We start from the raw sequence: 13,507 nt of genomic DNA, 5'->3' as shown, positions 1-13,507 counted from the left end.
GAAAGAAAGAAAGAAAAAGAAAGTATGTATGTGCTGGGGCATGGCAGAGAGAGACAGAGACCTAGAATTCAAAGCAGGGTTCAGCCTCTGAGCTGTCAGCACAGAGCCCAGTCCAGGGCTTGAACTCACAAACTGGAGATCATGACCTGAGCTAAAGTTGGACACTTAACCAACTGAACCACCCAGGCACCCCTGAAGAGCATATGCTATTTTTAAATGAAAACAGATTTTTTTTTCCTGAAGATTTTTTTTTATATTTAAGTAATCTCTACACCCAATGTGGGGCTCAAACTCACAACCACTAGATAAAGAGTCACAGGCTTTTCTGATTGAGCCAGCCAGGCACCCTAAAGAAAATAGGTTTTAAGGAACAACTCATATAGATACTTTGTTCCTTTATTATTTGGGACCTCTTTAAATAGAATGGTATTGGGTAACATCCAAAAAACTTTTATTTATTTTATTTATTTTTTACAGATCTTATATGTAAGCAAATTCCATACCCAATGTGGAGCTTAAACTCACAACCCCAAGATCGAGAGTCACATGCTGTACCAACTGAGCTAGCCAGGTGCCCCAAAACTTTCTTTAAAATCTTTTTTTAATTATAAATGTCCTCGCTTAAAAAAAAATTAAAGAAGATGGAGAATTGCATGGAGCAAAATGTGAAGTTGCCCATTCTACCTTTGTCTTCCTGCACTGCCACCCACTCACACTTAGAGAAAGCTACCTATATCATTTATCAGGTCATACATTTTCTATGCATATGTAAATACAAAACTTTTCAGATTTGTTTTTTGTTTTTCTTAAAAATAAATGTAAACAGGTGTTTAATAAAATGCATCACCTGGGCTTAAAAACATATAAGTAAAATCATAAAAGAAGGCAACTTTCTTATTTCCTGCTTTATCTGAAATGAACACATAATGAACATAATTGGTACAGAATTATTTTTATTTTATTCTGATTCCAGTAATTTATTCTAGTTACAGTTTTATATTAATTTCAGGTGTGCAGTGTATTGATTCAACAATTCCATACATCAGATTTGATTTTTTTAAACTCAGCATTATGTATCTGGACATTTTTTTCTACATTTGAACATAGAGATTATGACATTCTTCTTAACTTTTTTTTTTTAATTTTTTTTTTTAACGTTTATTTATTTTTGAGACAGAGAGACAGAGCATGGACAGGGGAGGGGCAAAGAGAGAGGGAGACACAGAATCTGAAACAGGCTCCAGGCTGTGAGCTGTCAGCACAGAGCCCGACGCGGGGCTTGAACTCACGGACCATGAGATCATGACCTGAGCCGAAGTCCGACGCTTAACCGACCGAGCCACCCAGGCGCCCCTTAACTTTTATTAATAAGTAAGCTCTACTCCCAATATGGGGCTTGAAGTTACCACCCTGAGATTAGAGTTGTATGTTCTGACTGAGCCAGCCAGGTGCTTCTGTGAATTTCTTTTTTAAAGGCTATGTAGTATTTCATTGTATTGGCACATACCATAATTTATTTAACCACTGCAGAAATTCTTCTCATTAAATTTTCTTTTTTCTTATAAAGGAATATAATTTAAGGAAGAATGTCTGTCTGTTCTGGTGAAAATGGTATATTTGGTTTTGTGAGCCCAGGTCTAGTATATTTTGGTATATTCCCTTTAATGGTTTTGGCTTCATTGGGGTGTATTTCAGGTCTACGGATCAATGGAGAACTAATTACTGCCTACCCCCAGGTGGTGGTAGTGAGAGTACCAACCCCTTGGGTGCAGAGTGATAGTGACATCACTGTTTTGCGCCATCTAGAGAAGATGGGATGCCGGTTGATGAACCGACCTCAAGCCATCCTGAACTGTGTTAATAAGTTCTGGACATTTCAAGAGTTGGCGGGCCATGGTGTTCCTCTGCCAGATACTTTCTCTTATGGTAAGTTCGCTAGTAAGAATTTATAGTCTAAGTTTTACAACACTGATGGTTTTGAAAGGCATACTAAATTAAGAGGGTTATGTGATACAAGGAAATTTGTGAACATGGAAGAACTTCTTACAGAAGTAATTTTCAGTGTTAACAAACTGGGCAGGAGCATTGTGAATCATGTGTCAAGATTTATTTTTTTTTTATTTAAAAAAAATTTTTTTTTCAACGTTTATTTATTTTTGGGACAGAGAGAGACAGAGCATGAACAGGGGAGGAGCAGAGAGAGAGGGAGTCATGTGTCAAGATTTAGTTCTGTGATATTGGTAGAGTGGATTTAGCTATTTTGGGCTTTCTAGGCTGTAAGTTCACTCTTGTGCTCTCAGTAATGCTGTTGTAGTCAGAGAGCTTTATTAATAATGCTTAAATAAATTACTGTTGTTGTCCTCCAATAAAACTTTATTATTTAAAAAAGGCAGTGGGCCAGATCTCATAGGCTGTAATATTCGATACATCTCTGTTTAATATCTGTTTATCCTTATTAGCACTTTCATGATAATTTTTTTTTGAAGTTTTTTTTCTCTTATTTTTTAAGGAAATGACACTGTAATAGGTATACTTTAAAACCAGTGCTTCCAAAACCATGGTAGAAGTAAAGGATCTTTTTTTTTCTTTAAAGACCAGTATGCTGTGTATCAATACTCTTACAAAATATGATAAAAAAAAGTCTGAGAAATGCCAGATTGTTATAAAAGCTTCCAGAGTTTACTCTTTTTGTATTTACTTGGTTACATATCAGTAGCAGAGAAGTCATAAACAGGCACAGGTTTTTGGACAACACTTTTGAGTAACACTGCCGTAAACAATATTATGTTAATGTATTTCCTGCCTGTCCAGTTCTTTTAGATTAGAAAGGATCAAATTTGTTATAAATCATTGCAATTTTCCATAAAGACATTTTTTCAAATAAATGTCCAGTAGTATGCTTAGAGAGTTAATGAAGCTTTAAAAAGAAATCCCTATCCTATTCCTACCATTAGTATTTTAAAGAAGGGTACTCCCCAAGTCTGTATGACATGTGTTGATACAGTTGCTGTTTTTAGCAATTGCATAAGAAGAGACAATATGAATAGTTCGAGAATTCTGTCAGATGCTTTTGGAATATTATATTATAGCTTATATCATGGGTCTACACTTCTGATTTTAAGAGAATGGAAAGGAGAAAAGTGTTAGCCCAATTACCAAATACTACCCAAGTTCTCATGTTGACAGTTTAAAATTGGGGACTGAATCATCTTAATTTCTCTAGGCTGCAAATGTATGCTACTGCAGTTGCTTAATGAACTTTTTCCTGGTTTAATTTTTTTTACGTCACCAGGCTGATACCACAATTCATTTTTGCTCTGATTTTGCTACTGTATCATTTGTTCCTGGGCAGTAAAAACAGAAGAAAACTTAACTCATGGGTACTGTCTGCCGTAGTATACAAAGAACTCTGATTCATAATGGAGATATGAAACATTAATTTGTGTGTTTGAGAGGGATAGAACACACGTAGCATCTTTTCATCCTTGAGTGAGTCTTCTAAGCAGACTCATTCTTCTGTTTCTTAATCTTTAGATTGAGATTCTTTAATCTTTAGATTAAAACTGGAATTTAACTACACTAAAGTAGGTCTTGGTGGTTTTGTTATTTGTGTAGTGGAAGATTAAAGGATAAAAATATGAAAAATTGTATAGAACTAGGAAATTTTGTTTTAACTGAAAGATAATTTCCTTAAGTTAGATATTAGAATATTTATAATTTAAGATAACTTTCATCCATTTTAAAAGGTGTTGTTTTAAACTGATGTTTAACTGTATTTTCAACTTTTATTTATTACTTTCTCTAAGAAAAACAAAATGTAGCCATCAGGTTCTTACCTTCTATCTCCTGTGTTGCCGACTTTAGCATAGATAACACCACAAAACACCTCTGTTACTATTCTTTTTAAATTTCTTTTTTACTCAAACCAGGTGGTCATGAAAATTTTGCTAAAATGATCGATGAAGCAGAAGTGCTGGAGTTTCCAATGGTAGTGAAGAATACGCGGGGTCATAGAGGTGCGTATGAGTTGTCACTATGGCACATCATTTTGAAATTACTCTTGAGAATTAATAAGGGTGATGATACAAAATAGATTTTTTCTTAATCTGATCAATGCTCTTATTATTTTCTTTGTATTTCCTCACGGTTATTGACTAGACAATAGCCTTATCAGTTGAAATGTATAGCTCTTTGGGGCGCCTCGCTGGCTCAGTTTGTGATCAACTTTGACTCAGGTCATGATCTCACAGTTTGTGAGTTTGAGCCCCGTATTGGGCTGTGTGCTGACATCTCGGAGCCTGGAGCCTGCTTTGGATTCTGTCTCTCTCCCTCTCTCTCACTGCCCCTTCCCTGTTCTCACTCTGTCTCTCTCTCAAAAATAAACATTAAAAAAATTAAATAGCCACTTCCTTTGACATAAAAATTGACAAATAGAGCAGTGGAATGGACTAGTGAACTTGGAAATAAAACTAGGTATATAGTAACATACTGCTCTTTTACCCTATGCAAATTTTGTATATATTGTGTAATAATATATAAGACATAGTCTTTTAAATTTTTTTTTTTGTTTATTTATTTTCAGAGCGAGAGAGACCGAGCAGGGGAGGGAGGGGCAGGGAGAGAGAGAATCCCAAGCCGGGCTCTGCACTGTCAGCACAGAGCCTGATGTGGGGCTCAAACCCATGAACTGTGAGATCATGCCATGAGCTGAAACCAAGAGTTGACACTTAACCAACTGAGCCACCCAGATATCCCTATAAAACATGGTTTTTCTCAGAAGGAAATGTTTTGCTAATAAACGAGGCTGGCATTATTGGCTCACATGGAGGAATATAAACCTTGGACCTCTACTTCACAACATCTACTGAAATAAATTCTAGGTTACTGTAGGAATTAAGGGAGTGGTAGGAGATTATTAACTTTATCTTAAATACATTTTTGCATTGTTTCAATAACTACCATAACTGTTACTTTGGTTAAAAATTAATAGATTCTGAAAGAGCAGGTTGGGACCCAAGAAGATGCAGGTCATACATATCAACTGCTCGCAGTTTAATGACTTACATGTGTTTTTTATTCTTTTTCAATCATAGGCAAAGCTGTTTTCTTGGCTCGAGATAAGCACCATTTGGCTGATCTAAGCCATCTTATTCGCCATGAAGCTCCATACCTGTTCCAGAAGTACGTTAAAGAGTCTCATGGACGGGATGTGCGTGTCATTGTTGTGGGAGGCCGTGTGGTTGGCACCATGTTACGTTGTTCAACGGATGGAAGGATGCAAAGTAACTGCTCACTAGGTAAAAACAATGCATGTGTCTTTCTAGTATATATAATATTATTACAGCTTGTCCAGTGAGTGTTCATATATAATTACAGATCTTTTTACTTAGTAAGTTGAAAAATATTATCTTTCACCTTTCACATATAACTATGATCAGTAGCCGTACCTTGAATATAGTAAATATACTTTTGAGTTGTTTTTCTAGTAGTAAAATTGGATTTGTCTGAGTCATAAATTTTGAGATCTTCCTGCTGAAGTGCCTCAGAGTTTAGTCTGAGCTTTTTCTTCTTTAATGTTTATTTCACTTTCTTATACTTCACTTTCTTAGTCATCCGATCTGGCTCATGGTTTTAAATACCATGTATGTGTTGTGATTTTCACATTTATATCTGTAATTTAGGCTTTCTTCCTGAACTCCAGGTACATATAAATAACTGCCTACTCAGTAGTATCTCCATGTAGTTGTCCAACAGACATTTTAATCTTGACCCAAACTGGTCAAATATTTATTGTTAAAGTATGATGGACATACTAGTTTTAGGTGTACAACCCAGGGATTTAAGTGTACAGCCCAGTGCTTTGTCCCCATATGTTATTATAATGTTATTGACTATATTCCTTTTGCTATACTTTTCATCTTCATGACTTGTTTATTTTGTAACTGGAAGTTGTACCACTTCATCCCCTTCACCTGTTTTATCCCCCTTCATCCTCTCCCCTCTGGTAACCAGATTGTTTAGAGGCCTTTTTTATATGAGCATTCTCTTATATTCAGTTTTTTTTTTTTTTTTTAATTTTTTTTACAACATTTATTTATTTTTTGGGACAGAGACAGAGCATGAACAGGCGAGGGGCAGAGAGAGAGGGAGACACAGAACCAGAAACAGGCTCCAGGCTCTGAGCCATCAGCCCAGAGCCCGATGCGGGGCTCGAACTCACTGACCGCGAGATCGTGACCTGGCTGAAGTCGGACGCTTAACCGACTGCGCCACCCAGGCGCCCCTCTTATATTCAGTTTTAACAGTAATGCCAACTACCATCTCTCCAGTGCTGGTACAGTAGTCAGTGCTTTATGACTATTAACTTCTTTAGATATTGCTAGGTATTGTAAGTATTCCCATTTTACAGATGAGGAGGGCCCAGAACAGTAAGTAACTTGCTCAAGATAACAGATCTAATAATGGTGCCGCCAGGATGCAAATATACTGTTTGGCTCCAGAGTTGTCCTCTTAACCACTCTTGAATATGTTGATTTCCAAAATTGGAAAATTACATGGAAGCTATGCAGATATCTAGATTTTCAAGTACATGACATGAATTTAATCATTTTTTAAAACTGGTAAGCTCTGTCCCTTCATATTCTTAATGTTTTTTTAACTGTAATATGATCTCAGGGGCGCCTAAGTGGTTCAGTTGGTTTAAGTGTCTGACTTGATTTCGGCCCAGGTCATGATCTCAGGGTTCATGAGGTTGAGCCCCACGTTGGATTTTTCTGCTGACAGAGCAGAGCCTACTTGGGATTCTCGCTCTGCCCGCCCCCCACTCGCGTTCACTCACACTCTGTCTCAAAAAAGTAATTAAAAAACCATTACACAATATCTCAGTTAAGTGAAGTTACATACATATATCTTAGATAATTATGGTTATTCCTGGAAATAAGCTTTCAAGCTATTTTTTTCAAAGACTGTTTTGGTTTTTCCGTAATGAATAGTTTTTGTTGACTGTAAAACATTTTATTGATTGATTTTTTTTAAAGATTTTATTTTTTGGAAGGCGCCTGGGTGGCTCAGTCGGTTAAGTGTACAACTTTGGTTCAGGTCGTAATCTCACAGTTTGAGAGTTCGAGCCCTAAGTTGGACTCTGTGCTGACAGCATGAAGCCTAGAGCCTGCTTGGGATTCTGTGTCTCCCTTTCTCTGCCCCTCACCTGCTCATACTCTATCTCTCAAAAAGTAAATAAACATTTAGATTTTACTTATTATTTTTTTTTTTTTAAGTAATCTCTGCACCCAATGTCAGGCTTGAATTCACAACCCCGAGGACAAGAGTCACATGGTCTGCCAACTGAGCCAGCCAAGCACCCCCCGTTTTTTAAAGTTTCTTGATCATTTTTTTGGTTACCTTAGTGGCTCAGTTCGTTAAATGTCTCTCTCTCTCTTTTTAAAAAATTTATTTATTTTTGAGAGAGATAAGAGTGTGAATGGGGGAGGGGCAAAGAGAGAGAGACGGAACCTGAGGCAGGGTACAGGCTCCATGGTGTCAGCACAGAGCCCCACACAGGGCTCAGACTCACGAGGCATAAGATCATGACCTGAGCCTAAGTCGGACTCTTAACTGACTGATCTACCCTGGGGCCCCAAGCGTCTAACTCTTGATTTCAGCTCAGGTTATGATCTCATGGTTCATGGGACGGAGCCCCTAGTCGCACACTGCACTAACAGTGTGGAGCCTGCTTGGGATTCCCTCTCTCCCCTTCTCTATGCTCCTTTCCTGCTTGCATGCACTTGCTGTCACTCTCTGTCCCAAAATAAATGAAAAAACTTAAAACAAAACTTCTTATTCATTTTTGATCAAGGTTATATAACATTTTGGTTTTATTTGATGTATTGGGGAATTTTCAGTCTTATCTTCTGGCACTCTATAGGTAAAGTAACATCAGAATAAAGGATAGCTAAACAAAACTCCACTTTGAACCTATCTGGTCCTAGTTCTTTTTGTAGTAGTAGCGCTTTTATCACCTTTCCGATCTCTTCCATAATAATAATTGGCCTGTTTAAGTTTGCTGCTGCTTGAAGCAGTGTTGTTAATTTATCATTTGCTTAGAAGTTTTCCATTTGTTTTAGGTTTCAGATTTTTTTGCCAGGTTCTTTAGGTGATTGCTTGTGCTTATTTGAATCTCTCCTTTGTCTGCAGTTTTGTCTTTGGTATCATTCATAATCTTGTCAAAGTAACATTTGGATTTTTTTGTCCTTTCTATTTTTCTATTCTATTCATTCAACTTTCTGTCTTTACTGAATCTCTCTTCTTAGTTTCTTACTTTATAAGTAATTTCTTCTGGCTAATTCAAAATAAAAGTTTTGGTATGAAGTGATTTTATACATGTTTTCATTTCCCTGTAATTTAGGGGATCAGTGTTGCAGTTTCTAAGTCCTTAATAAATCTTTTGGTTACTTAAATCATTAATTTATAATTTCTGTTTTTCTTGGGTTATTGTCAGAGAATGTTGCCTGTAAAAAGTGTTTTTAAATTTGTTAAGGTTTTTTTGTTTGTCTCCTGGGACAAGCACATGATTATTTGTCAGTATTTGATAAAGGAAAAAATGTGTATATCGGTATATACTATATTCAAGAGATATAAGGCTATGAAGTCAAGTTTGTTTTTGCCTTTGTCCCTTATCTCTTTGTCCATTCCTTTAGTTTTCAAAAAATGTTTTCATTTAATACAGCCTATAATTAAATTTTGTCTTTCATTCCAGTCTGACTAGTTTCCACTTTTTCCATGGGAAATTTCAGTTCGTTTTTAATGTTATTGCTCATACAGTTTATTTAATTGCTTCAGTTTGATTTTGTGTTTATTATTTAAATTGCTTCTTCCTCTTTTTTCTTTTCCAACTTCTGTGGTTTGTAAGGTACCATTAATTCCATTTCCACCCTTGTTCCCAAACTCAGTCAATGTGGATGCTCATCCATGGTTTTACATTCCATTAACGGTTAACCTCTGTGTCCCTGTGTTCAAATCAGACATACATTTTCTGCTATTTGGAAGATAACAGTTTTGTCTACTTTGTTTTCTATTCTTCTCTGCCTTCATAAAAATATAAAGTCTGTGGTGTACCTTCACCTCAATCCGTAGTATTGCAAGTAAGATAGGTTTCTGTGGAAGCTGAATGCCGTCTTCAGAAAAAAATTGCATATGGCACCTTTGCTTTCACTACTGATTTAAAAGAGTGTGTTGTGAGATTGAGCCCTGAGCGCTGAGTGTGGAGCCTGTTTAAGATTCTCTGTCTCTGGGGTGCCTGGAGGGCTCAGTCGGTTAAGCATCCACCTTCAGTTCAGGTCGTGATCTCGAGTTTCATGAGCTCAAGCCCCATGTTGGGCTCTGTGCTGAGAGCTCAGAGCCTGGAGCTTGCTTCTGATTCTGTGTTTCCCTCTCTGCCTCTCCTGCACGCATGCTCTGTCTCTCTCTCAAAAATAAATTAGAAAAAAAAAACTAAAAACGGTGTTTTTACTCCAAAAATGTATCATTTTGGCAACTTATTTTGTTTCTTTTTTTGCCAGGTGGTGTGGGGATGATGTGCTCCTTGAGTGAACAAGGAAAGCAGCTAGCTATCCAGGTGTCTAATATCCTGGGGATGGATGTGTGTGGCATTGACCTATTGATGAAAGATGACGGCTCCTTCTGTGTCTGCGAGGCCAATGCAAATGTAGGTTTCATCGCCTTTGATAAGGCTTGTAATCTAGATGTAGCTGGTATCATAGCGGACTATGCCGCCTCCCTCCTGCCCTCTGGCCGGCTCACCCGGCGTATGTCCCTGCTCTCCGTGGTGTCCACGGCCAGTGAGACTAGTGAGCCGGAGCTGGGTCCCCCAGCCAGCACTGCTGTCGACAACATGAGCGCAAGTTCCAGCTCTGTTGACAGCGACCCTGAAAGCACGGAGCGAGAGCTACTCACCAAGCTCCCAGGGGGCCTATTCAACATGAACCAGCTGCTAGCCAATGAAATCAAACTCCTGGTGGAGTGACTCCACCGGTAAATAATTAACCAACAAAACCCTTGTAAAACTCACTTTCTTTTTCTTCTTTTTTTCCCCTTTCTTTCTTTCCTTTTTTTTTTTTTTTTTAAACCAACTTGCAATGCTGTTCATGGAAGGTACTCAGGAAGATGAGAAAATTGAGTAGGATTAGTTAGGAGAGAAGACAGGGGAGAGAGATAGACCTCTGCTGTTAAGATGTTACTGACTTTTGTTTACGGATAGTGCAGATAGGCAGAAGAGGTGAGATACAGAAACACATCAGGCTCTTATAGTTAACCTTTTAATCACTCAAAAATGTGTATGCTCTCAGACCATCAAGAACACACAGTTTTTTTTCATGGTCCCTTGCTTTTGCTTTTGTATAGTTGCTACAAAATTGAGAGTAGGATAACTTCACATTGTGTTGCAAAGATTTGTGATGAGCGAGGAAAATAATCTACCTAAATTATAGGAATTTTTTTATACAAGTCTGAAAATTCTGCCTTTACCATATTAACTAGCAACTTTATGTCCGTAGTTTATGAAATCTTGAAGAGCTATTTTGCTGGGATTTATAATTTTTGTGCTTCGGTTTTTCCCTTCATTTGGGTGGGAGGGCAGTATTAATATAACCCAATAAAGGTTTTTTCTAATGACAAAATTGGCATTTTTGCATGATAAAAGGGAAATGAACAGTATTGCAATGTCTGGTACACAAGATGACATTTACTCCAATGTAGATAAAATTACACTAGTTTAAAATATGTGCATTGACTTGTATTTGTTAGTGTTTTAATCTTTTTTGAAAGATATATGCTCTGTTAATGTTGCAGTTTTTTTTAATACATGCTAGTCTAACATTCCCTGATCTATGCCTGCATCTTTAACAATGGCCAAAGTGAAGAAAGTGCTACCTTTTTTGTTAACAAGACACTGACTTGAAACATGTGCATTTAAAGCCTTTTATTTTTTCCTTTTTTTCTTTTGGTGGTTGGGCATTTAAAGTATAAGGACAAGGAAAAATATTTTTGGGGGGCAAATCAAGGGTCTATGAGTTCTTTAGTATAAAGCTGAAGTGATTTATAATACCAGCGTTATATATTTGCATTTTTCACATTTTAGGAGGGAGTATATATGTGTGTGTGTGCACGCATGCATGTGTATGTGTTTTGCTTTTTGTTTCACCAAACAATCAAAAAAGATAGATTCTAGAAAATGGAGCATGATGGGGAAACAGTTTTTACTTTAAAAAACAGATAGGTTGTTTTAATAACTATACTCCACTGGGGTAGAGGTACTCACTAAAGACATAAAGAGAATAGATGCTTCTTAGGCCTTTTTATGTATATGTATGTTGTTTGGTTTTTTCTTTGGTTCTAGACTGTTCAGTGTATGATTTATTCAAGGCTACATGCTTTTCTATGCTTCTGGCTGTGCATTTTCTCCTATTACATGTAGGTTTGAGGGTGGGGTGGACTGGACATTTTTGTTTGGGGACTTACTTAGCAGTATTAAGTCTCTTATAGCCCAACTCTGAAGCCTTCAATACTGTCCATTCTTTATATTCCTTTAATTTCTGAATTTATAAGATCCCCCAAATGGCATATAATACGAGCCTTTGAAACAGGGGTAAATCTATTTGAATAATGGGTTTGGAAGGTGTGTTAAGAAATGGAGATGCTCCAGAGCTCAACGTAATTTTTTTAAACAGCAAGTTCCATCTCACTACAATCCTCTGAAGCTTTTACCCGAGTCCTTTCTTGCCTCTCCAGTGCTTTTTTCCTTCAGATGGACCTTAAACATAATATCTTGGACACTACTAGAGAGACTTCGAGGCAATAATAAAAGATCAGTATTAACCAGCTCTAACAGAGGTTTGATCATGCTTGTACAGTTTTTCCCCGTTTTAAAAAGGAATGTAATAAAGGTTGTTTTTTTCCATAGAATTAAATAATATTAAAATTGAGTGAAAGGTTGATTGTTGACAAATAGAATAGTACCTCTAATCTGTGCAGTGTCTCATTTCACCTCAGAAAAAGATAATAAGAGGATTTTCTAATTTATTTTAGGATATTCTAATCTCCTATAAAAGAATTTGACTTGCATAGAGTTATTGTGGGCCTTACATACATATATAAGTACCTCTGTCTCATTAACAAAAAGAAATACATGGTACTTCTTTCACTGAATGACCATAGGAGGATGCATAATATTTGGGATAGAGAGATAAATGAGGGAGAAAGAACTGCTTAATTAAGTCATTATTCATATGTTTGTGTAGAGACCATCTGGTTGTCACATAAATTATGACACATTAAATAGTTACATATAACATGTATATAGATTTATGAATTTTATAACATAAATAGAACACCCTCTCTATTTGATGAAAAACTCAGGATTTGTGTTGGGTTGGATAAGGCACTAGGAAAAATGTAGATAGACTTTAAAAATTTTTTTACCAAACTAACCAACTATATCATAAGAATTATCTGAGATTATTTCACCTTTAGTTTTATTCACTACTGATTGATCTTTTGTGCATTCACAGTATATTAAAACATAGCCTTACCAACCTATTTCTGGATCATACACTCACATATTAAAAGGAAAAGGGTAGGAATGGTCATCTTAGACTTTAAAACATGGGTATCTTCTTGAACTCACTCAAAAATTAAGGTAAAGAATATGAACAGATCATTCTGGAAGAACCCAAATGAAACTTCCCAGATATTGAAGTGAAAGTTAAATATATTTTCTTATTGTTTAACAACTTTTGTATTATCATTGCTATTATGAGAGGTAAAAATGTATATTTATCAAATATGTATAAGTCTTATCATGCCCAAATCTGAATTATTGTAAAATTGTGTATTGTTAAAATTGTAATTCTTAATTGTATTTTAAAAGTAATTCTGATATTGTTTTTATGTTACCTGTGATGAAAACTGGACTATGCACACACATACACACACATACACAAATATGAACGATTCCATTTAAAATTTTTAATAGTTTTTTTTCTTTTTTTGGTGCCTAATAATTGATTGGTCATTTCTGCTGGCTTTTACTCCACTGAACTTTGAAATCTTTCTGTATATGCTATCAATAAGAAAATATGCTGGAACATTAGAAAAATCCATCAAGAGACTTGCTTTCATCAAGCACTTTATCAGACTTTTGAGAAGGTATCGAAGGCATTGAAAGAAGTAATTGACTCAAAATCATCTCTTCTTTTTCTCAAGAGGAAAACGATGGAAAAACAAAATCTCTTCATTCAGTGAATCCCCAGTTTGGGGTCTGGGGAGCTTAGAGACGTTGTGAAATCAAATCTTGTGTTACATTTTTCTCCTGGCTCACTCTTTTTGAGAAGGTTTATGGGCTATATGGCTGGTGAGACACGATCCCCTCCTAAGAAAATGTAGGTGCTCAGACAGGTAACCTCTGCTGCTACTGTTTTTATTTGTTTGTTTGTTTGTTTAATTTCATTTAAAA

General features: G+C 36.3%; 1 protein-coding gene across 8 annotated transcripts in view; it reads left to right on the top strand.

Annotated features, from left to right (window-relative positions):
- RIMKLB (ribosomal modification protein rimK like family member B) overlaps positions 1–13,507 on the top strand; it is a 73,514-nt gene that overhangs the window by 51,557 nt on the left and 8,450 nt on the right. For 7 of the 8 annotated variants that reach the window (XM_040462901.1, XM_040462902.1, XM_040462897.1 and 4 more), the window contains 4 exons: positions 1,696–1,926; positions 3,930–4,016; positions 5,094–5,297; positions 9,558–13,449. In XM_040462901.1, the coding sequence (XP_040318835.1) occupies positions 1,696–1,926; positions 3,930–4,016; positions 5,094–5,297; positions 9,558–10,021 (986 nt within the window). In that variant the 3' untranslated portion in view covers positions 10,022–13,449. The remainder of the gene's footprint in view (positions 1–1,695; positions 1,927–3,929; positions 4,017–5,093; positions 5,298–9,557; positions 13,450–13,507) is intronic. The other variant, XM_040462896.1, reaches the window with a different exon arrangement.

Source organism: Herpailurus yagouaroundi, unplaced genomic scaffold (assembly GCF_014898765.1).
Source record: "Herpailurus yagouaroundi ecotype Mexico unplaced genomic scaffold, PumYag 355, whole genome shotgun sequence".
NCBI lineage: Eukaryota > Metazoa > Chordata > Mammalia > Carnivora > Felidae > Herpailurus > Herpailurus yagouaroundi.
The sequence above is the reverse complement of the archived record's forward strand: the minus strand, read 5'-3'. Positions and strand labels throughout refer to the sequence as shown.